At 38.5% G+C, this 25,197-nt stretch overlaps 1 protein-coding gene and 1 long non-coding RNA gene across 2 annotated transcripts in view; one reads left to right on the forward strand and one right to left on the reverse strand.

Annotated features, from left to right (window-relative positions):
• LOC137003130 (uncharacterized) overlaps positions 1-17,946 on the forward strand; it is a 30,264-nt gene extending 12,318 nt beyond the window's left edge. The window contains exons 2-3 of the long non-coding RNA XR_010891945.1: positions 5,460-5,629; positions 17,533-17,946. This is a non-coding gene — a long non-coding RNA (uncharacterized lncRNA). The remainder of the gene's footprint in view (positions 1-5,459; positions 5,630-17,532) is intronic.
• Positions 763-25,197, reverse strand: part of amph (amphiphysin) — a 41,143-nt gene continuing 16,708 nt past the window's right edge. Inside the window, 21 exon segments of the mRNA XM_067363171.1 lie at positions 763-1,886; positions 2,887-2,988; positions 5,451-5,624; positions 6,151-6,447; positions 7,795-7,836; positions 8,145-8,198; positions 8,441-8,488; positions 9,868-9,921; positions 10,272-10,424; positions 10,833-10,874; positions 13,373-13,549; positions 13,774-13,800; positions 14,025-14,048; positions 14,206-14,307; positions 15,580-15,702; positions 15,897-16,035; positions 16,783-16,865; positions 19,396-19,471; positions 24,398-24,483; positions 24,542-24,718; positions 24,896-24,991. Of these exon segments, the coding sequence (XP_067219272.1) occupies positions 1,782-1,886; positions 2,887-2,988; positions 5,451-5,624; positions 6,151-6,447; positions 7,795-7,836; positions 8,145-8,198; positions 8,441-8,488; positions 9,868-9,921; positions 10,272-10,424; positions 10,833-10,874; positions 13,373-13,549; positions 13,774-13,800; positions 14,025-14,048; positions 14,206-14,307; positions 15,580-15,702; positions 15,897-16,035; positions 16,783-16,865; positions 19,396-19,471; positions 24,398-24,483; positions 24,542-24,718; positions 24,896-24,991 (2,181 nt within the window). The 3' untranslated portion in view covers positions 763-1,781.

Consider the following 25,197-nt stretch of genomic DNA (forward strand, 5'->3'; position numbering starts at 1 on the left):
TTTTTTTTGAAGACTAAACAACTGGCGGCAAAATGGACGAAGATAGATCCTCGGCGCAGTGCGTGCATCCATGACCATACTTAGTATGTTCTATGTATGTTCTTAGTAAATATTCTTTTCTTTTGAAATGTTTGCTTTGTTTACCGAAAACAAACCACATCACAGCCTACTAAAACTCTCCATCCAACCTGCGGAAGCATATTGAGTATAGCCTATCTACTTTCACTTTCTGGTAAACGCTTGAAATGGATATTACCTGTGCTTTTAGAGCTTCAACTGTTTAAACCAGTTTTTTAATTTCTATAGGTTTTGTACCATTCTATAAAAGCTCTCCGCAGACACACACACACACACACACACACACACACACACACACACACACACACACACACACACACAGAGAGAGAGCTGGAAAAAGACAAATGTCTTCCCCTTGCGTTAGTTGGTTGTCATTACAAACAAAATTAATTTTTTTTACTGCTAAACTGCACAACTAACTGCTTTTAAACGCTCCACCCTGAACAGTGATTATAAAACAAGTGATATTTGATTTGTCGAGCTAATACCATTATGTAAACATGTCATTTATGTTATTTCCATTTGTGAAGATGGACCAAAACTCATATGAACTATTCTTTATTCACTTTACAGTTAAATTAGCACAGATATGTACATCACAGAAATGCTCTACAGTAAGGCTAACAATACGAACACAGGAGTGATGCTGTTTTTTTTTTTTTGTTGTTGTTGTTGTTTCAGAACCAAACAAAGACAATGATTACTCTATTAACCAATTACATGTATTGCATATTTTTTCGATTTCCCACCCCAAACTTTCCCACTCATCATTGGCTTAAAAAATATAGAGTTGAATAAATACAATTTCTCCAAACATAAAACATCATTCACAAATTAATGTCTCCACGTCCATTCAAGGATAAGTTCTGCATTTATGTCAATGTGAATATAATACACATAATGTCTGTAATTATAGGGAGCTACATGTTGTGTTTTGCAAAGCTGAATTAGCCAGGTGCAATATTTCAGATTTCTTCTCACAACATTTCTCATGCTGTAAACTCAACACAAATCCATATTCTTCAAGAGGACTTTGATTAATTTGGCATAAACACTGAAAGTCTCGGCCATAAACTATGTCAATATCAAATATATGCCAAATACCACCACCATAGCCGCGCACGGCCAGCCGTGAAACTACAGAGAACACTAACGATGATGCAATGTCACATTTATATCAGAAATATCTCAAAGAAAACACCTAAGTTTTGTGTAACACTTAGAATGGTTAAATAGATCATATCACTACAAATTCTGATAAAATTCGCTGCAGAGCAACAAAGTCAATACAATACACTTGGTGCAGAGAGGATAAGGTAACTTTTTTGTCTTGAGAGGGGAAACTCTTACTTTAGTTCTTCTTTAAACAGACAGGGATTATATGTGGAGGTCACCAGAGTTCCAACAAAGCACACATCAATTCGTTGCTGCTCACAGGTAAACAAACAAAAAACAGGGATTTTATCTTGGTTTTGCGAGAAAAGGTTTACCATACTATCACGTCATGCTTGGTTATTTTCTTTATGCTCCGAGTAGGTATTTGTGTCTCCACTTGCTTCGTTTAGTCGATTTTGTTGTTTCCTCTTATGTGGTATTTGCCTGGCCTGATTGACAGCTGTCATCAGTACATCAGACCTCATGGTGGGTGGCTCTGTCTGCAAACGTCCAGGTCCACGCGCCTTCTCGTGACACGCTGAGGTCATTTACTCTAGGCGCTGTGTAAAGTTTTCAGGAAACAGTCCTTTCTTAGCTGAGCTTCCGCGCTGTTGCCAATCGTTCTCTCTGATGCCCGTGAGCCAACCAGCATCCTAAAGAAAAAAAAAAAATTTGCTTTAAAATCAAGTTCTGACTATCACAATGTCAAAATAAGAAAAGATAATAAGACAAAACAAAAGTTAAAGGGGTAGTTCACCTCAAAAATGAAAATCATCCCATGATTTTCTCACCCTCAAACCATCCTGGGTGTATATGACTTTCTTCTTCCAGGGGAACACAATCGGAGTTAAATTAAAAAATATAAATATATAAAATATATATAAAATTTCCTGACTCTTTTCAAGCCCAAAAAGCGCATCCATCCATCATAAAAATAATCCATACGGCTTCAGGGTGTTAATAAAAGCCTTCTGAAGCAAAGCAATGGGTTTTTGTAAGACAAATATCCATATTTACAAACTATAATCACTGGCTTCCGGTAACGGATGTACGCGAGTCGTGTTCCTGGCCGAAAAGTGACCTTTGACTCGACATATGATGTATTGACAAACGCGTAAGTGCGAAGGATAGAGCGAAACAAAACACTGCTAACAAATTAGAAGTCTAAAACAAGATTTTTTTAAAGAGAAATATCAGTTTCTATATAAGAGAAGAGGAGCTTGATTTTGTTGCACAGCCCTATTTGTTTAAACCGCGAGAGGCGTCTAAGCTTATGCTACTCCTACATTCTTCCACTGGAATTCGACTTTTGTTCCGGAAGCCAGTAATTATATTTTATAAAGTTATAAATATGGGTATTTTTCTTACAAAAACCCATCACTTCGCTTCAGAAGGCCTTTATTAACCCTCTGGAGTCGTATGGATTACTTTTATGATGGATGGATGTACTTTTTTTGGGCTTCAAAATCTATGGGACCATTCATTCCCATTATACTTGGAAGAGTCAGGATATTTTTTATTATATAACTACGATTGTGTTTGACTGAAAGAAAGAAAGTCATATTCACCTAGAATGGCTTGAGTGTGAGTAAATTATGGGATTCTTTTCATTTTTTTGTGAACCAACCCTTTAAACATTCAAGCAAATCCTACCTGATCTTCAGCTAGCTCTGTAGGTACTACCAAAACAATGTCTCCTTTCTTCAGCTCCAGTTCATCTGGGTTTGCTGCTTCAAAGTCATGCATCGTTTCAACCTACAGGACAGCATAAGAACAAGACCATTATTACATATACTTAAAAGCTCTGGTAATTTTCAGTGTGAAGTCACTATGAAATCAAAATTGACAATTTTTTCATGCAGTATGATTTATCTGAGCACATCATTATTGTGTGCATCCGTGCATATCCCTCCTGCAGCGATATCTCTTTTCTTCTCTGATGATGTTCTTACTGGCTCATGGGCGGGACAACCTGTCAGTCACATGAGATCACAGCAATAGCAAGCAACAACAATCCAATCAATTCCTGATAAACAAAATCAAGTCTTGCCCTACATTTTTTCTTCTTCAAGAAGCAGTTTCATTCGGATATACATCACAATAGGGATGAAAAGCCTTCCGTTTCATGGTGACTTTAATTCCACGGCTCTCTAGAACACTTGATTCTGATTTGTCAATGGCAATAGCGCCATCTAGAATTAAATCACTGAATTCAGGTGTTCCAATCACTTCCATGGCCACAGGTGTATAAAATCAAGCACCTAGGCAGTGAATTCAAGTGAATTCAAGCATGGTACCGTGATAGGTTGCCACCTGTGCAATAAGTCTATTTGTGAAATTTCCTCATTACTAAATATTCCACGATCAACTGTTAGTGGTATCATAACAAAGTGGAAGCAATTGGGAACAACAGCAACTCAGCCATGAAGTGGTAGGACACGTAAAATCACAGAACGGGGTCAGCGCATGCAGTGCGCAGAAGTTGCCAACTTTCTGCAGTCAATAGCTACAGACCTCCAAACTTTGTGTGGCTTTCAGATTAGCTCAAGAACAGTGCATAGAGAGCTTTGTGGAATGGGTTTCTATGGCTGAGCAAGCCTTACATCACCAAGTGCAATGCAAAGCGTCAGATGCAGTGGTGTAAAGGTTGTGGTGTGGGGTTGTTTTTCAGGGGTTGGGCTTGGCCCCTTAGTTCCAGTGAAAGGAACTCTTAATGCTTCAGCATAACAAGACATTTTGGACAATTTGTAACTTTGTGGGAACAGTTTGGTGATGGCCCCTTCCTGTTCCAAAATGACTGAACACCAGTGCACAAAGCAAGGTCCATAAAGACATGGATGAGTGAGTTTGGTGTGGAGGAATAGAACACTTTTGGGATGAATTAGAGCGGAGACCGCGAGCCAGGCCTTCTCACCAACATCACTGCCTGACCTCACAAATGCGCTTCTAGAAGAATGGTCAAAATTTCCCATAAACACACTCTTAAACCTTGTGGAAAGCCTTCCCAGAAGAGTTGAGAGTGTTATAGCTGCAAAGGGTGGGCCAACTCCATATTAAACAAATCAACAATGGGATGTCATTAAAGTTCATGTGCACGTAAAGGCAGGCGTCCCAAAACTTTTGGCAATATAGTGTATGTCTTTTGTTTCATAAATGCAACTGATGGCATCTTGTGTCTCAGTTATGGATTAACATTAGTGACAGAAGAATATTCAATTAGGCTACTGTCCCTTTAAGACCGAATTCATGGATGTAATATACTGACACGTATCCGGTTTTTCACCACTTAAGCCATAACCTACTGTATTTAAATGAGATACTCCACATGATGGACATTTTGGCAACTATGCGTGCATTTGACCATTTAGGCGCAAAGAGAACTGATTGCGCTCTGTCTGAGAGGATCGTGCGCGCGCGAGAGAGAGCGGTGTATGTCATTCAGTGCGATTCCGCCTATCCCGCCTTCACTAACAGCAAGTTATTTGATAGCTAATTGTGATTGGATGGTAATTTTGAGGAATTTGTTTGTGCTGATCTCACATGACAGATCACTACTACTACTACTACTACTATATGATCACCCAGTCGTAACGAAATTTTAGGAAAGATGAAATACAGGACAAAACATGATTTTTTCTTAATAAGTCAGGACACTAAAAATAGAGATGAAATACGGAAAAAAAATGGGACATCTGGTCACCCTAAATAGAGGACTTCATTAATTAATATTGCTGTAATATTGTTGCAGTGTCTGTTTTGTTGCTATAGGCAAAATGTTTTGTAACCTGTAATGGACTATATTTTTTCTTAGCGGTAGCTTTAGGGTTATATCTTTTTAAGGTAAGAGGGAGCTTGGTAATTTTTAACTTGATTGTGCAAGGCTTCCGGGTTCCAGCCAGTTTGTTGTGCTGCTTGAAATGGCAAACTGATATTTGTTATCATAGTATTTTAATATTTTATCGTAATCATAAACATGCTGATGTTTTACCGTTTCCTGCACATTTTTATCCTTTCAGTTATACTGGCTAATGAATTGGAGGTCTTGCACAAAGTTAGGTGGATATGGGCAAAATCAATATTTCCTCACCATGTGTTTACTTATTTGGTGAGTAACTATGTAATGAACAGGATAATGTACAGTCACTCTATCATTACTGCAAAGTAAATGTGTGACTGTCAATTATCCCTTACTTCAATGGTGTTTGCTTTATATTCACCTTGTAAAGGTATCCAGAAGGCATTCCAGAGGAGATGTCTTTGGTTGTCTGGCATTCTGCGATCACCCCATTGTCACTGGTTGCTATTGGAGATGTGATATCACCATCACGGTCATCATCGCCCTCATTACTAGAGGCAGGCTCAATAACAACAGAAGGGATAGGCATCTTCTCCTGAGGTGAGGCAAACAAATAGAATCACTCAATGTGCAAACGACAAACCTTAAGGTAAGATTTGTAAGTATATTTTTGACCAACAACTTGACACAATTACGTAATACACATGAAACAGACCACACATGCTTTATGCACATAACACATACTTGAGAGAATGTAATAAAGTGAAAACAACCGTATAAAAGAAAAATAGGTAACGCTTTGCAATAAGGTCTCATTTGTTAACATGAACTAACGGCAAACAATACTTATGCAGCATTTATTAATCTTCATGCTCGATTAACATTAACAAAGATTAATAAATGATGTAAAAATTAATTGTTCATGTTGGTTTATGCTAGCTAATGCATTATTAGACCTTGCCGAAAAATAATTGACATTTCACATATCAAGTTACAAAATAAAAACTCAGCAGAACAGATTTGTTTAAAAGCATTTTGATTATAATCAGTGAGGTTTAAAGAAACCAGGGTCTTGTCAATGGTCTGCATACCAAAGTGCAGAATCACAGGTGAATATCTACCTCCTCATTCCCATTGTTTGCAGCACCCTCCTTACTGGTTTCATCCCCTGGTTGGGGCTCAACATTATCAGGAGCATCTCCTGGATTGGGTTCAATATTATCAGCAACTTCTCCTGGTTGGGTCTCAACCTTATCTGGTTCATCTGTTGGTTCGGGCTCAACCTTATCTGGTTCATCTGTTGGTTTGGGCTCAACCTTATCTGGTTCATCTGTTGGTTTGGGCTCAACCTTATCTGGTTCATCTCCTGGTTTGGCTTCTAGTGAACTGGCCTCCTCCTCTGGTTTGGCACCTATAGTCTAGAAGAGGTGCCCAGGAGTGAGAGCCAGTGTTTGAACACTTAACACAAGCCACTCATGTGGATGGATCGGTGCACGGTACCAAGGAGGGGAGCACTCAAGAGTGTCAAAATGAGGGGTGCAGGGACCAGTTTAACTTTAGAAGTTAAAGCTGTCCCTGATGTGGAATGGCAAGTCAGTTCTCAAAGAAAAAACTGACTTGAGTTTCACCAACAGTTGAGTACTTTGGCTGGGAGAAATGTTCAACGGACGGCATGAAGGATTGGGGGTCTGCCTACTGAATGAAGTAGCATGGATGAACATTCCTCAGATCATAGTGACTATATGATCTCAAAATACATATGATGAAGTCACCAAAAAGTTCAGCCTAGCTGTAAGATGGTGCATAACTAAATTCCAGAACACCTTTTCATTAAAAACTGCTGAATTCAGATTCAACTAAACATAGATGCTAATATTAGATTGACACCTAAAAATTTTTGCATACAAAGAAAGAATGTAAAATTGCTGCCCGTGCGGTGATGTAAGAATGGCGTCACCATGGAAACTGAAAATGGTGATTAGAGGGATAATAATAGTCATCAGTTAAGTCACTATTTAAAGGTTCAGTAAGCAGGGGAATTGTTGGGTTATAACATCATCTCTGTTTAAGTGGCTTTAGTGTGTGCGACCTTATGTGGTTCAAAACTATTGTAACAGAAAAGACCAAGGGAAAAAAAAAAAAACATGAAATGAAAATTAAACTTTAAAGGTACAATCAGAAATTGCAGAAACACTGGCAGCGCTAGCCGTTTAAAGATCTTTGGATTTAAAAGCAAAGCTTTGTGTTCGGAACAAGAAGAATAATTTATGAGTTGGACTGTGTTTGCTATTGTGCTGCCAGATGTTGCAACAGCTGATAGTACCCTGAAAAACAAAATAAAACATACAAAAATACAAAAAGATGGGCTAAAGGTTTTGATAAATGCCACAGCGCATGTTAGAAGTTTCCATCCATCAACACATACTATAAAAAAAACATTCTTCAATAGTAAATAATGACAATTTTTGATAACCACACCAAGTTAAATATGAAGCCAGATGATGATTTAATATCAGACTTGAGTCTCTTTATAATATTTTAATAAGTATTAGTCAGGAAATATCTGACAATAGCAGTGATTAAATAAATAATTTAATAAATGCATTTGCATATGGCTTCATTAAACAAAACACTTTGCAAAAAAAAAACAAAAAAAAAAAAACATTAAATATGTACAGAGCAATGTTGAAATAATAGCATAAAACAAAATTATTTGATCAATTAAGACTTTTTGATATTTGATCTATTAAAACTTAAATAGTTACCGGAGTCTCTTCAATGGGAGACTCTTTATCTTCAACAGTAGCCTACACACAAAGAAACGCAGTTATCAGCATCATTACACATTCATTTATGCAAATTAAAGACACATACTGCAGTGTTGAGTCAACAAATCTGTCTCTGGTCATGTGAGTATCTGGCTTCCCTTCGTAACCGTTACTACTCATCTGTATCAGAGTCTGGATGCTTAAAATCATCTCTGTGAACTATAGCTGAACCTAAAAACATGTTTAGAAGTATGAATGTGGAATTTAATAATGGAAGGTCTTCACTAATAATGGAAAGCAGTACTGGTTTTATATTCGGAAGGCAGATATTATAGAAGTAAAATTACCAGAGCCGCCTCTGTAGGTGACTCCTTCTCTGTTTCTTGGACTGGAGCAGATTCCTACATGCAAATAAAAAAACACTCATGCTATCTCCAGTTTCTGTTATACTTCCAAATAAACACCACCTGTTTTCCTGTCATATCTAGTATCTCATACATAATTAATTTGAACAGCCAAAAGGCTGTTTCTACAGAAAACAGAATTTGCTAGATATACAGTACGAAACCAAGCACATATGTGACAATGCTGCATATGACTTGAGTTTCTCTTATGCCATTCATTAGACATAAGTTATAGTTACCGGGGCTTCTTCAATGGGTTGCTCCTTTTCTATGTCCTCAACTGGGAGCTAAAGAATGGTTGAGACTTTTTTATCATCAATAAAATGCTCAAGCTCAACCAAAGTCTTTGTGAAACTATGGCAATAATGTTTGTATTGTAATTGTAAGATCTACTCCATAACTCTGCTTCTGACATCCTACTTAAAGGGATAGTTCACCCAAAAATGAAAATTGTCCCATGATTTACTCACCCTCAAGCCATCCTAGGTGTATATGACTATTTTCTTTCAGACAAACACAATCAGAGATAGATTTAAAAATATCCTTAGTCCTCCAAGATTTATAATGGTTGTGAATGGGGGGCCGTGTTTTGAAGCCAAAAATAATTCATCCACCCATAAAAAAAAGGTAATTCATACAACTACAGGGGGTTAATAAAGGCCTTCTAAAGCGAAGCAATGCATTTTTGTAAGACAACTTATATTTACAACTTTACAAATGTAAATAACTAACAGACAACCATATTTATTCGAGTATTGTAAGCTTTGACGCCTCTTGCGGTTCAAACAAATAGGGCTGTGCAACAAATTGAAGCTCCTCTTCTCTTATATCGAAATACTCTGACATTTCTCTTTAAAAATGATCATTTTAGATTTATAATCCGTGACTGGTGATTTGTTTTGCTCTATCCTCTGCGCCTCCGTGTTCGTCATTACGTTGTGCGTCAGGTCAAAGGATACTCTTCCAATGCAAATCGACTTGAGAATTCTGCCTACGGTCGTCCGCCGGAAGCTAGTTATTTAAATTGATAAAGTTTTAAATATGGATATTTTTCTTACAAAAATGCATCACTTTGCGTTTTTATGGATGGATAAAAAAATACAACTTCAAAATGTATAATGGTTTATAATGTTTTTGTATAATGGTTTTGTAGGGGGCTTCAAAATACCCCACAAATTCACCTACAAAACCATTATAAACCTTGGAGGACTAAGGATATTTTTAATTATATCTCTGATTGTGTTCGTATGAAAGAAGATAGTCATATACATCTAGGATGGCTTGAGGGTGAAGAAATCATGGGATAATTTTTATTTTTGGCTGAACTATCCATTTAAGCCAAAGCAAAATACAACTGCAGACTGAAGAAAAAAAAAAAAGTTCACCTCCACAAAAAGAACTTAAAAAACTTCACAAAAGTCACAATCAGAACTTGCACTGGTATTGTATAAAATGTTGTGTTATGGAGAAAATATATTCATATGTATACAATATAATAAAACAACTATATTTACAATTTTTAATAAAAAAAATAAATATATAGTCACAGAACTCCAGTAAAACCTAGACAGTTTTTTTCCAAAACATATTTCAAAATAGAAAAGGTAAGATGGTCAACATGCAGGCACTATGTTTTGAATCATTTTTAGAGGTTTAAGGCACATACCTCAGCCTGCTCAGCTGCCTCAGTCTCAGCAGATACTGGAGACTCCACAGTGCTCTTTATAAACAACAGTACACAATCAATGGCTACAGCTCATTTCTGATCATTTTGATGTGTATTATTACATGTATATGTAGCCAAAAACAACTTTTATGCACTGATGGAAGATGTTGATGATGAAGATGCTAAAAAGACTGATGTTGTGATGAAGTTGATGAAATATATTGATGTAAATAAAGATGACGATGATCACGACGACTATGGTGAGGAGGATGATGTGATGAAAATGATAACAGTAACAAAGGAAAGCATTGATGTAAATGACAAAATCGATGACAGTGGGGTCGATGATGATGGCGATGACAATATTTCTGATGACGGTTACAGTTTGATGCTTTGTCACTCACTGTGGCTGTCTCTGCAGGAGGGCTTGAAGCAGTGATCTCTGCTGGTTGTGTGTCTGTAGGGGGAGTGGTGACGGGACCCTCACCACCCTCAGGTACTGAGGCTGGGGGTGCTTCACCTTCTCCTTCAGCTACGTCGCCCTCTGGGGCCTCAGACTTCACATATATATTTACAAGAAGACAATAAGAAATACTGCCCAATGACACCTTCACCACTGGACCAGTATCAAAACCCATTAGTTTGAAACAACAGTCATTTTTAAAGTTCCATCAGTTACGTTGCAACAAGCAATGACACATGTATTTATGTAGTGCAATCAGACTTTGAGGCACCATAATCATGGAGAGCATGACAAAATGATAAAAATACATATGAAGTTTCCTACAAAAGGGGTGGGAAAAAAAAGAGGAAAAACTACCACAAAAAAAAAAAAAAAAATGACAAAGAACCATTTATGGAACATACCAATTGACAGTGACACCCACTGAGTATGATAAGTTATTTCTGGGATAGTACAAAGCATTACAGTCAAAATCTTCACTATCAAAAGACTGTCAACTCACCATCTTATCAAAGTCGGCCACAAATGTTGGGACTGTTGCATCCTAAAGAGTAACAGAGAGAAAAAAGGGACAGAGGTAAGCAAATTAACTTGCATGAAATCTGAAACATATAACCAGCTATGATAAACTAGAGATAATTTTCTTCAAAATTCCTGTGAGAAATACTTCAATGGATCTTTTAGGGAACAGGAATTAGTAGGGTTCATCAGAGCATTAGATATAAAACAGCATTAGATGCATTAAAGCTGGGCCACAATTATTTTAACACCGTTCCTGCATGTTCATTGTAAAATTAGTGCCATCATTTGTGATTTTTTTTTATTTGTGACTCAAAAAGTTTGTTTCAAATGATGAGATCCATAATTTAATCCTCTTTTTTTTCCTAAGATATTTCTTAAACTTAAAATCTTTACAAAACACTCCATTCTGATTTTATGAACACTATACTATCAAAATTACTATATACTATAATATCAAAATTAATGTAACACAAAAACAGATTATGTAAAAATCAAAATACTTTTTCAGCACCTTCAGCAAACTAAAAGCACTGCTAAAATAATATTAGTACAATCACTTTAGCCAATGTGTTGTTTGTCTTTGACCACATTGACAGTAATTCATAATGTTATGAATTGTCTTTTAATCTATTGAAAATTAAACTTTCTAAGCTCCAATTTACCTTTGAGAATCCGTTAAAAGCCTTGTTGGACACCTAAACCAAATTAAATGAGTATTTAGCATGTAAACCCTCAAAGACATGTATTTTAATTGCACAGACTTGGAAAACTGTAAATTCTACTTGAACTCAGCAAAACCAACAAACAATCAAAGCAAGCAAAGGAGAGAGAGGAGAACAGGTCTTGGGGCTGTGGACTGTGGGAGGGGTTCCAGGGTCCGAAGGGTTTTGTAGCAGGAAAATGGTACTTCATCTGCAGGCAGGAAAGGAGGGAAGTATTCTTGCTGTAGTCTACTCTACACTAAGCTAATCAGATTTGCAGGAAGTCAGGTACCTCTTCCAGCTCTGTATCTATTTCTTGGTATAACTTTCCGTATCTCCGGTTTGCAACTTCATCTTCAGACAGGTCTGAGTTCTCTGGCTCTTTATGACTGACCTTGTCCTCTGTAATGGTACCTTTAAGATTAGAGGTGTCTTGTGGCCCAGGGAAGGAGGCAAAGGGGTCGTGAGGTGGAACAGTCTCACCTGGCCAGCCTGCTGTGAAGTTTCCTTGGCCATCAGAGGAGAAGAAGCCACTGCTATCGCTCACCTCTTGCCAGGAGCCCTTACTGGAGTCCTCAGAGTCTGCAGCTGGCGCAGGAAAGGCTGCCCACTGGGTAAACCCATTGGCATGTCCAGTTTTGTCATCAAAGACATCAGAGTCTTTTCCTTCATGAATGGTCTCCTTTGTCCCAGTGGATTCCCAACTCCCTGCCCACCCCTGGTAGTTTTCATTGGTAAATGGATCCCCACCGCTTTCACTGGCGAAAGGATCAGATGTGATCTCCTTAGCAAATGGGTCCTGATTGCCCTCAGTAGCAAAAGGGTCTGACGTGAATTCAGCCGCAAATGGGTCTGCTGCCCACTGTCCTTCGCCTCCTGACTGGGTCTCTGCAAACGGATCGGAATCAAACCCACTTTTCGGACTCTCTGTTGTTAACCCTTGAGTACCGAAAAGATCACTGCCTGTTGTAGAAAAAGGATCACTCCCAGCAAAGCCACTGGGATCTTTGTCTTGGACTGATGTGGCAAACGGATCGTTTCCAGTGCCAAATGGGTCGTCCCCTGATGCAGCAAAAGGATCATCCCCTTTACCAAATGGATCATTACCTTCAGTGCCAAATGGGTCTGAATTCGGAGTAGATTCAAGAACATTTTGAGGTGTATTTGATCCTTCATTGGCTGGGTCTGAAAGCAGCTCATCCGAGCTTTCCTTTTCAAGCTCTGAGACACATGGTGCTGCTTCAGGTGGATCCCAGTTGGCTGCAAATGCATCACCACCAAACACAGAGTCAGCAGGGGTAATCTGCTTGGGGACACTGTCAGCTGTGTCCCAGTCTGCAAAGCACTCTATGGCCACAGTGCCTTGTTCTGGTGCCACAACTGGATTCTCACCCTCAGCAGATTCGAGTTCGTCATCTGCACTGACCCACCCACAGTTAGGTCCCGGGACATCACCCCATTCTTCAGCAGTCTCATACTCTGACCCGGATCCATCTAAATCAGCCTGGCTAGACAGGCCCCATCTGGAACCTTCTACTCCCTCCGTGGCATCCTGAATCTCCTGACCAAACTCATCGGTAAATATGATTCCAGGCATTGGTTGCAAGCCCACTGTCTCCTCTGCCTCTCTCTCCTCTGATCCGCAACCTGACTTTTCTTCTGCCCATTCCACTTGATTTGTAGCCCAGTCTGTCTGACCCTCCTCTACACCCTCCTGCCCCTGTCCTGGATGTTGTTGCTTGGCCTCGCCACCCCCCACAGCACAGGGATCACAGTCTGGGTTTGGCTCAGGATAGTTTTCCATATCCCAGGCTCTAACCTCATCTGTGGTCCCCACTTCCTGTGGCTGTGATGCTGCCTCTGTAGGCCAACCCTCGGCAGGTGGCCAGCCCTGCCCATCCGATGCAGGTTGAGCATTTTCAGGTTCCTCCGTACTCGCAGTAGCAGAAGAACCAAAGTCTGCTGCCCAGTTGGCAGTGAAGCCAGCATCTGCAGCCTGATCAGGAAAAAAACAAGTGGTTAATGTCCAAAAAGGTCTCCAACAGAGGAGAGGACAGAGAAGAAAACGGCAAAAGATGATTTGTCACAGACAGACACAGATTAAACAAAGTTATATGCCATTTCTCCAAAGTCTTGAAAGCTGGAGGTTAATTCTGCCATGAACTTTAATTACATTTGCAATTGCTTTCTACTGAGACACTCTCGTCAGTCATTACTTACAGGCTCTGCAGGCTGTGCAGCATTTCCCTAGAAATGAACAGAGATATCAGAGGTATTTGCTGTCAAATAATGCTCAACAGGAGCGACTGTTCGTTTGTCATGAAAATTTCATGTCAGTGCAAATTTATTGCTTCAAAAGAATACAAATCTAGGCCACTTCTTTTGACATCAGGACAAGTTACCAATAGCACCAAGATTTCCAAGATCAGTACACACAGATCAAAGAGCACAAGCAAAGGAAGCAGACTCACCGTCCAAAGATCCCAAGGTAGTGTCTGTGAGAAAAAAAAATTAAGCATTTAAGCTCTATTTTTGTTACTGGTTGATTAATATTCCATGATCAATAACAACCTAAATGATTGCCAAGCCTTTTTATTTGACCTCTCACTGTCTCTGAATTGTAATACAATAAAGCAAAATGTGAAGACGAACCTGAGATATGGGTGATTGGGTCTGCCCAATAGGTGTACTGGCATCAGGCTTGAACGGATCAAAATCCAAGTCCAGGAGAGATTCTCCAGGTTTCTCATTTGGCTAAAGTAAGAACATAAAAATAAAATGGATTTACTATTAAAGAGGACATTTTATGCCCCATTTTGCAAGATGCAAGTCTCTGATGTCCCCAGAGTGTGTATGTTAAGTTTTAGCTCAAAATATCCCACAGATAATATTCCCACTTTTTAAGGTTGAGCAAAAAGCTGTTTGAGTGTGTGCCCTTTAAATGCAAATGAGCTGCTGCACTCTGCCTAAGAGGGCTTCAAGTTTCAAGAGCTAATTCTCTGGTGTCAGGACGCACTATAATGTCATAAACTGCGAATATATGCTGCATGGAATTGCTAAACAGGCATAGTTTAGTTCAATTATGGTTACAACTTATATTGTCTTCTTGTTTTTATCCACTATATTAGTACAAGTCTGTTGTACTGTACCCCGTTCGACTTTACAGATGAGTTTTATGACGTTTATTGTACTTCACACAAAAGGTGAAGTGTCCATTTTCACTATAGAAAATCTCTGTAAGAGCTTAATAAAACAGTGCAAGTGCATTAAAATATTATCCATAAACTCTCTTGCATTATCATAAACATACACAGCGAATTACACAGAAACACTCGTTACAACTAACAGTAAACAAATATATAAAGACCTTATGCCTTTTTGGGTGATGTTTAATAAACTGGTAAACTTTATATCTGTAAATCAACTCCGATGAACTGTAATAAAGTGCTCTCACCTTCATTACTACCATATCCATTAACACTCTGGAGACTGTAAGCTGGATCACGAACAGTTTGTATTGATCTATCCTTGAGTAACAACTTTTTAGCACAACCTCTGTTTTGTATTGTCCCTTTGTATTGACATTCGTTCACAAAGCATAATGATTCGCGCAGACATAAACGAATTTTGGTAGAGTTGAGGGAGCATTTTCTTCAAAAACAAAATTAATCCACCTCGTCTTCAGCGGCTCAGATTTAGGGAATAAATGGAGAGAGCTATGTGGTTAATACATCCACCTAAAATGCTTGGGAGACATTCTCGTCAGTGCAGTAATGGCAGACTGTATAACTGTATAACTGTCAACATTCGTGGAAGGGGCCTGTGGCTAATGTGACGTCACATTGCCAGGGATCTGGAAACGGCTTGTTCTGAGACACTGCTTATGATTGATGGGGATAACAATTTTTTTTTTTATCATTATAGGGTGGTTGTGTACACACACTGGCAACACACATTTATGTCCAAATGCCCCTTCCCTTTTTACATACTACCAATAAAGTAAGGCTCCAGTGAATTTTCACTCACCTGTGGTGATGTAACACTGATTTCTGGAAAGCCTCCATCAAATAGGTCGATTATCTGCTCTTGCTGGAGCTCCTTGGTTGGAGTAACTTTTGGAGGAGGTGGTTTTGGAGGTCCCATCTTGAGCTGAGGTGAAGAGATAACATATGTGCCTTTGAACTTCACAAATCAAACCCTCACAAATGCTGGTCAAGGAGAACAGTTGTGCTGCACATCATGAATGAACTGCAAACTTTCTAGTTGCATATTCATTCTGAATGTTGCAGAAAACCAGGACAATCCTGATAAGCATTGTGTCTTGGAGGTGTGTCAGGCCCTACCTGTGAAGGTGATTTGGGTCGAGGTGGGCCGGGAGATGTGGGCCTTAGTGTGTGGTTAGGGCTGGCAGCTGGGCTGCTGTCTGGGCTCTCATCGTCAGGTGGGGTAGGAGTCCTGGCTAATCGCAGGGGCCCGGAGTCACTATCAATACACACACAAAAACTACATGACCACTATATCTTGACTATTCATTATGACTTTTTAAATTCTGAACATATTATTTTAAGAAGAACAGAGCCCTTAGAATGACAGCCTGCAACCAGCAGGCTTTGCTATATCCTTTGCTATGTGACCTGAAGAGCTGGTCTCACTGTACCATTACACTTATCATCACAATCAGCTCTACAAATCACATGTTTTTCACTTTGAAGCACAAATTTGGTTGTAACAAAGCACTTCAAAGGGGGACAGTTTTAGAGTCTCTAAAAAGGAATAGTTGTAAATTACAAGCAAGGATGAAACATGTTTCGGCATAATTGCACCTAAAGGTTCCTGACACCACCCATCACCTACCAGATTTACAAAACTAAACACAGTCATCACAGGATATTTACTTACTCAAAAGTGTTCTTTCACTAAAGCAATTATTTTCCTTACTAAACTAAGAACACTTTAGAGAAAGCAAATCTCCAATGCCTACACAATAGTCTATGCTATTACACTTACCGCTTCGCTCTGTAAAAGGAAAAACACAAACAGAGCCAAACCTTATAAATGTTTGATTACAAGTATTAAAAGTCATTATGACAAAATTCTTGTTTTCTTGTAATCTTTAAAGCGTTATAAAAATCAAGCCTTTTCAACCTTTTGTCTCCCATCAGTAGAACCATCTGTTCCATCATTTAATAAGTACATTCAGGTTAATGGAGGTTAAAGATTATTCCTTACCTGGGTGCTCCTTGAATCGTGAACATTTTGTCAGAGTGCTGCTCAGCGAGCTTATTCATCACTTCATACAGCTTATGACAGAGCTAGATCCAAAACAGAGAAAAAAAATGAAGAGTTCAGATGTAAAAACTGTTTTCTTTTAAATGAGCATTTTTTACAAGGTTCCTATGTTTAGGTTTAGTAATTTCACTTTAATGGCAATAAAAAAAATTATTAGTCAGTTATTGAAATGCCTTGTTTTCAGAAATGTCACTTTAGTCAATTCATTGGTATTTAACAAATTATTAAATTATTAAATTAAAATTATTAAATTAAATTTGACTTTCTTTTGCTGCAAAACCACCTAAGTCTGTGTGTGTTTTTTTTTTTTTGTGCCAAAAACTCCACCTCTTTGGACAACAAGACATAGTAAAACCTCTGTTTCTGTCATTTTTACAGCAGCAAAAGGAACACTGTTGATAAAAACTTGATAAAAACTTGCAACTCGGCAATTCAAAGCCGGCTCATATGCACACCATCATTCATCCTGAAATCATATGATTCGATTTGCGTCTTTCGATTGGTTCTTCTGTGGACTATAGAGGCTTTTGCTGACAAAGGGAAGTGGCGTTCAGCGGTTTCTGCCAACGAACCTGTATTTCTGAATAGGCTGACACTGGGATTTAGTGGATTTGAAGCGAAAGTATTTGATGAACGTATACTATGTGCAGAGAGCATTCACTCAATATCATTATGTCATTTTTGATGGAGGTGGCTGTGGCGACCAGGGCGGGCGAGAGCCGTGAGGGAACGGCACGAGGCCGGTGGCGCGAGAGTTAACGAGCTACACCTGGGAGGCGCGCCTTGAGTCTCTCACGGAGGAGCTCCGGGAGCATAAAAGGAGGAGCGACGACAGTGAAGGATGAGAGAGGACTAGGCCTGGATATTATTTTATGTTTTATTATGTTTGTGTGGCCGGCAGACGTCCACGAGGGTCTGCCGGCATTACTTTCGTTTTGTTCTTTGTTTATTTTGGTATTAAAGTTGTGTTGAATGTTCGCCAGTTCCCACTTCCTTCCCGTATATACGAACTTTGTTACAGTGGCGTTTAGCGGCTTTTGCATCTGAACTCAAAAGATGCAAATAACAAATAATTACGAGAAGAACTTACACACAATTACTTCACAGACAGCAACATAGTGTGGCCCAGATCCGGCCCACATCTGGTACATGTGGATTACACACGGACCAGATGTGGGCCAGATCTGGGCTGACACTATGTTGCTGTCAGGGTTGCCCTAGGCAGCCATTTATGTCTCCATTAAGGTACTTTGGTGCTACTGAATATATGCTATTGTTGTGCCTGCTAAGATTTTATATGCATTTTTATTGGCATAAACATGTACATAATCTCAATGTTGTTAATATAAAAAATAGAATGCAAATCAAAATTAAAACATTACTAATAATAATTCATAATCACCATCACAAACACTTTATGCTTAAATGATTTCATAAAGGTTTTCTGAATGTGAAATGAACAGAATCAAATGCTTCTCACTCCTTCAATAAAAGTAAAAATAGAGCATGTGTCAATAGAGAGATGCACCGATCACACTGACACAGACATTTGCAGACTTTGCAGTAGCTTCTGTGCCGAGCTGCACTGTACATCCCTTCTGGCGATAAATGTCTTTAACAATGCACTGATGCCCACTGACGGCCACATGCTGTGTCTAATAATAAACACAATATACTGTACCATGCAGAGTTCCCTACTATAATATTATAACCTTCAGTGTAAACCCAGAATGACAGATAAATTGTCCAGTGATTGTGTGGATCTAAAGAGGCAAAAATCAGCACTCATTAATGTCTCTAACGTTAGATGAAGAAAGTCTAGATAACTAGCATTCCTAAATGACCTTAGTGAAATAAATGTTGTCATATTAACTGTCATACCCATTACTGTTGTTATATTAACATAATAACCTGTATAAAAACATTCAGTTTAAACTTGACCATTCTTATTGTGCAGAAAGATCAATATTCTTACATGTGTCTAAAGGCTGGGATATTTTGAAGAGTTATTTGTCAGTTGATGTACGGCAGGCAGTGCTTTTCCTACATTTACACATTCTTCACACGTTTTCCAGCAGATGCACTGCATTGTTAAAGAGTTAAATAGCCCTATAAATATCCCTCAATGGTTCATCAGTGTCACTTCTGTGATTTAGAAAACAGATAACCTCACGCAAAGATATGTCTTTCATGAGTATTAGCTGCAACACCACTGGCAGCTTGAATAAAAATGAGATTCAGATGAGGCATGAAAGCTTTTCTTTGACTGACTGAATGGATCAGAAACAAAGCTCCTAATCTTACAATGTAAAACTGTGAATTTTGTCATAAGCCACTCTTGAAAACACAGTAGCCTGTGACTGCTCTAAAACCCTCATGTAGCAGGAAATGTTCCCAGGACGTCAATCATCGGTAACTCACTATAGAATCAAGTATGACTCACATTCGCTTTCGCTTTGTGTTTCCTGAGCACCCATTTTTTATTGTTTGTGACATTTAGGAGAAACGTCATGTTTAACAGCTTCTAGAGCTTTAGAAATTAAAGCCACTCACAAAAGAGATCTCCCTGTGGAATCGAGCTTCCAGGCCGGATACGTTCTTGAAGGTGCTCACATAGAACCCCACCCGACTGCAAAGAGGAAAGGAGAAGAATAATGATTAGGCTCCGCCATCCAACAAGTGCGCAATAGTCTGAAGAAGCATCTGGACAACGTTCAACGAGAGAAAGAGATGGTCACTGATGATCTGTAGAGATAAGAAATTCATCGTTTATATATTTTTTAAATTCTTTACAAACAAATGGTGCATAGAAATGGAGTTTAAGTAAAATAAATAGTCAAACAAGATTAATGATTTAAATCGTTCCATTTTTACTTAAAGGAATAGTTCACCCAAAAATAAAAATTGCGCCATGATTTTCTCACCCTCAAGCCATTCAAGGTGTATATGACTTTCTTCCTTCAGATGAATACAATTGGAGTTATATTTAAAAATATCCAATCTCTTCCATGCTTTATAATGACAGCAAAAGGGGGGCCCGATTTTGAAGCCCAAAAAAAAGTGCGTCCATCCATCGTAAAAAAAGCAATCCACATGGCTCTGGGAGTAAAAAACGCCTTCTGGAGCGAAGCGATGGGTTTTTGTAAGAAAAATATCCATATTTAAAACTTTATAATCTAAAGTCAGTTTCAGCTCAAAATACCCTATAGATTTTTTTTAATTCATTTTTTTAACTGCCTATTTTGGGGCATCATTAACTATGCACTGATATATAGGTTGCGGCCCCTTTAATTCTCGTGCTCCCACGACCCCGGAGCTCGCGCTTGCCTTGAACAGCATAAACAAAGTTCACACAGCTAATATAACCCTCAAAATGGATCTTTACAAAGTGTTCGTCATGCAACATGTCTAATCGCATAAGTATAGTATTTATTTGGATGTTTACATTTGATTCTGAATGAGTTTGATAGTGCTCCGTGGCTAGCGGCTAATGCTACACTGTTGGAGAGATTTATAAAGATTGAAGTTGTTTATGAATTATACAGACTGCAAGTGTTTAAAAATGAAAATAGTGACGGCTCTCTTGTCTCTGTGAATACAGTAATAAACGATGGTAACTTTAACCACATTTAACAGTACATTAGCAACATGCTAACGAAACATTTATAAAGACAATTTACAAATATCACTAAAAATATCATGTTATCATGGATCATATCAGTTATTATTGCTCCATCTGCCATTTTTCGCTATTGTTCTTGCTTGCTTAATGAGTCTGATGATTCAGCTGTGCACATCCAGACTTTAATACTGGCTGCCCTTGTCTAATGCTTGAACATGAGCTGGCATATGCAAATATTGGGGTCATACATATTAATTATTCCGACTGTTACGTAACAGTCAGTGTTATGTTGAGATTCGCCTGTTCTTCGGAGGTCTTTTAAACAAATGAGATTTATATAAGAAGGAGGAAACAATGGAGTTTGAGACTCACTGTATGTCATTTCCATGTACTGAATTCAATATTTAATTCTAGGGCACCTTTAAGTTATATGTTGAATTCATGTTTATAAAAAAGACACTGTAGAACGTGATGTCATATCACGACCGTTACAGCATCCGAAGAAATTTCGCACGTTGAAAGTCTAGTGTGACTGCGGCTTAACCAGTGACGCAATGTATGATGAAGGATGTAGGAGTATCGAAGGCTTAGACTCCTCTCGTGGTTCAAACAAATAGGGCTGCGCAACAAACTCAAGCTCCTCTTCTCTTATATTGAAATCCACTGACAATCCTCTGGCAGTTCTGTGTTCATCATTATGTCATGCGTCGGGTCAGGGGTTAGTCTTCCTCCGCAAATCGCAGCCAGAAGCTTGTTATTATAGTCAATCAAGTTTTAAATATGTATTTTTTTTTTTTTTACAAAAACCCGTTGCTTCACTTCAGAAGCAGACCCCCCGGAGCTGTGTGGATTACTTTTATGATGGATGGATTTTAAAGCTTGGAAGAGCCAGGATATGTTTAAATATATCTCAGATTGTGTTCGTCTGAAAGAAGATAGTCATATACACCTAGGATGGCTTGAGGGTGAGTAAATCATAGGATCATTTTCATTTTTGGGTGAACTAACCCTTTAAATTAGAATGTCTAAAAAGTATGAAAAAAACTACATACAGTATGGAAAAGCATCCAAATGTGATGCACTAACACAAACTTCTGGACCTCAAACATTAATACATCAGCAAGATATTAAAGCTCTTTTAAACAAATAATGGGGAAATCATATCTGCAAGTCACTCCTATAAGATAAAATGCATCAGTCCATGCTTGTACAGTACATCAATAAGAACCCCCAAAACTAGTACAAATCTAATGTAAAGCGGCCATTTTTCATGTCTGCAACAGTTATAAATGTATCTTTCTTTCTGGCCCGAGCTGAAATGAGCACGGCTGGAGGGCCTGGCACAGAGAGGAGGCTGCCGATTGGATGGATTATGTAACCAGGCTGTTGCTTCAGTGAGCAGACAGACCCTCTCAGCTCAAAACAGCATAAAGCTTACCAAAGCATATTCACCACAACATACAGATGACCACAAGATACATACCATTGCTTGTATTATAATCAAAATAAATACTGTCTACAATAACACTCAAAATAATAACTACATTAGTTAAAGGGATAGTTCGTCCGAAATGAAAATTCTGTCATCATTTACTCAAACCTGTATGATTTACTTTGTCGTCTGTGTTTTAACTGTTTTTGTCCATATAATGAAAGTCAGTGGGGTCCAAAATAACATTGGATCCCATCGACTTTCATTATATGAAAAAAAATAAACCCAGAAAATGTTCTAAATATCTTCTTTTGTGTTCCACAGTAAAGACTTTCATTATATGATATGATTATATGACAGTCATACAGGTTTGGAACGACATGGGGGTGAGTAAATGATGGCAGAATCTTCATTTTTGGGCGAACTGTCCCCAACACATATCACAACATCACATTGCATATTGCTTAGCACAGCATAGCTACAAATACTTTCTATTTCAGTCATACGTAGAGTAATTCAATACATATACAGTTACAACAAAAATCCATTTGTGCTCTAAATAAACTTATGACTAATTCTAGACATTCTCTTCTTTGTGACAAAGCACAACTCCTGTTGTGGAAACCAGCTATTTATGGCAGGTTACCACATCTATCATTATCAATCCTGCAATTATTGTCGACATGATTGCTGTCTATATCCAACGCATTCATTTAAAAACACAAAAAAAACCTTCCCTTCAACTCACATGACACATTTATATAGCCACAGCGTTTCTTTAAGCATAAAGATTAGCTCCAGCCAGCCAATCTATTGCTCTACAGCACAAACAGCCAAATAAGACAAATAGTATTCACATACATGCATTGCATTTTACAAATTTTTCCCCATTTTTTTTCTGCAGCATAGTCCATTTCCTTTAAAAGTTACCTTACCTCTTTTACTGTATGTAACCGCTGGTGTGACATGAATGTTCAAAGCTGGCATGCTGTGCAACTAATGGATAAATCTAGACAACAGGGATATATATGTGCATTTCAGGAAGGCCTTTGGTCAAATTAAATCAATATTATCGGCCAGAGCCTTGTATTGTCAGGGCAGCAGTCTGTAAATATTACTGCCACCCCTCTGAGAGTACAATAATTATCCTGGGCATGATACAGCAAGGCTTCCGTTATATAAGAGATTGATGGCTAATTATTGAGCTAGTCTTGCATATAATGTTGTACACCAGTTAGTGCTGAATGTGAACAAAGGGTCAAAATGTGACCCAGAGAAAAATGTCTAACTAGAACAATGAGACAATTTTAGTCATTTTTACACCATATAGACATCTCTTATGAATCCATTCAATTTTTAATCTGGTGCATTTATCACATCAAATATGTTCATCATATAAAGCGATCAAGTCTCTTCAGAAACTGCTTGATTCTTATGGATTAGTTTTATGATCTCTTAAAGGGATAGTTCACCCAAAAATGAAAATGTGATGTTTATCTGCTTACCCCCAGCGCATCCAAGATGAAGGTGACTTTGTTTCTTCAGTAGAACACAAATGACGGTTTTTAACTGCAACCGTTGCCGTCTGTCAGTTGTATAATGCGTGTCAATGGGAACTTCGTCTATAAGAGTCAAAAAAACATGCACAGACAAATCCAAATTATACCCTCCGGCTCGTGACGACACATTGATGTCCTAAGATACGAAACGATAGGTTTGTGCGAGAAACCGAACAGTATTTATATCATTTTTTACCTCTAATACACCACTATGTCCAACTGCCCTCCACATCCGGTTAGTGAGGTCTGATCGCGCTCTGACAACGGAAGTGATCTCTCGCACTCATTGAAGCAAAGCACGAGAGATCACTGCCGTCATCAGAACGCGTTTTTTGACCTCACTAACAGGATGTGGAGGGCAGTTGGACATAGTGGTGTTTTAGAGGTAAAAAAATTATATAAATACTGTTCGGTTTCTCGCACAAACCAATTGTTTCATGTCTTAGGACGTCAATATGTCGTCAAGAGCCACAGAGTTTAATTTGGATTTGTCTGTGCATGTTTTTTTGACTCTTATAGACGAAGTTCCCATTGACACGCATTATACGACGGCAACGGTTGGAGTTAAAAATCATAATTTGTGTTCTACTGAAGAAACAAAGTCACCTACACCTTGGATGCCCTGGGGGAAAGCAGATAAACATCAAATTTTCATTTTTGGGTGAACTATCCCCTTAATGAACTTGCATACACTGTCAATGAAATCTCTCAGATTTCATTTAAAATATCATTTGTGCTTCAAAGATGAACTAAAGTCTTACAGGTTTGGAACGACATGAGGGTGTGTGATTAATGACAGAATTTAGATTTTTGGGTGAAATAACCCTTTAATAGAATTAAAACATTAAACTAGCAGGAATGCACTTTATGAATATAAAAAGTGCAACTATTACATATGACCTACAACAGATTGCAGTAGCAGTGAATGTTAAAATGTCTCACCTATCCCAGAGTGTGGGCAGCTCATCCTGCAGGCCAACGTTGAGCTCATCAAAAACCCTTTGGGCCTTTTTCAAGTCTTCCTCTGCCTACATGCACACAGATATGCCATATATGTTCAAGCAATAGCACAGATCACAGTATAACATATTTACCATTTTTCAGCAATTACAAATTGTATTCAGAACGATATAAAGACCATAAAGACTGACATACTTTTGATATCTTCTTCTCATTCCTTATGGTTGAAGTCTGCAGGGTCTCAAGATGGTGTCTCGCACTGTCATAGTCAATTAACTTCCTGCTCCTCTTTGCGACACGCACCTGGAGGGGAGTAAAACACTTGTGGTTACTATGGTTACCCTTCAGCTGAATGTGTTTTGCATTTATTTACAGCACTGTGCTGCCGGCACATGCGTCAGCTTAAACAATATGGCTCATGAGAATATGAATAATACATGATTTAAAACCAATTCAGCATGCGTAAAATGACATCGGCACCTTGAGATCTGGGAACTGAGTCAAATATGTTTCCAGATTGTTGATGGTAGAGTCGACCAGCTTCTGATGGAAGTCCTCCCACAGAGCATCACAGTTCTGCAGAGGAGACAGGACAGCCATCAGCGAGATTAACCCAGAGCATTCGCCAAGAAGAGCGGTGGATGAGAGAATCTATTGTACAGCGCTCTTTAAATGTTATTCTGCAGCTCATGTAACATAAATGGATGAATTTTGGTGTTGGATTTATGATTCAGCAGCAGGGAAATTAAAACCTAATTAGGTTCTTACTCATTCACAGAGGA

Source organism: Chanodichthys erythropterus, chromosome 16, assembly GCF_024489055.1.
Source record: "Chanodichthys erythropterus isolate Z2021 chromosome 16, ASM2448905v1, whole genome shotgun sequence".
In the NCBI taxonomy this organism is placed as follows: Eukaryota; Metazoa; Chordata; class Actinopteri; order Cypriniformes; family Xenocyprididae; genus Chanodichthys; species Chanodichthys erythropterus.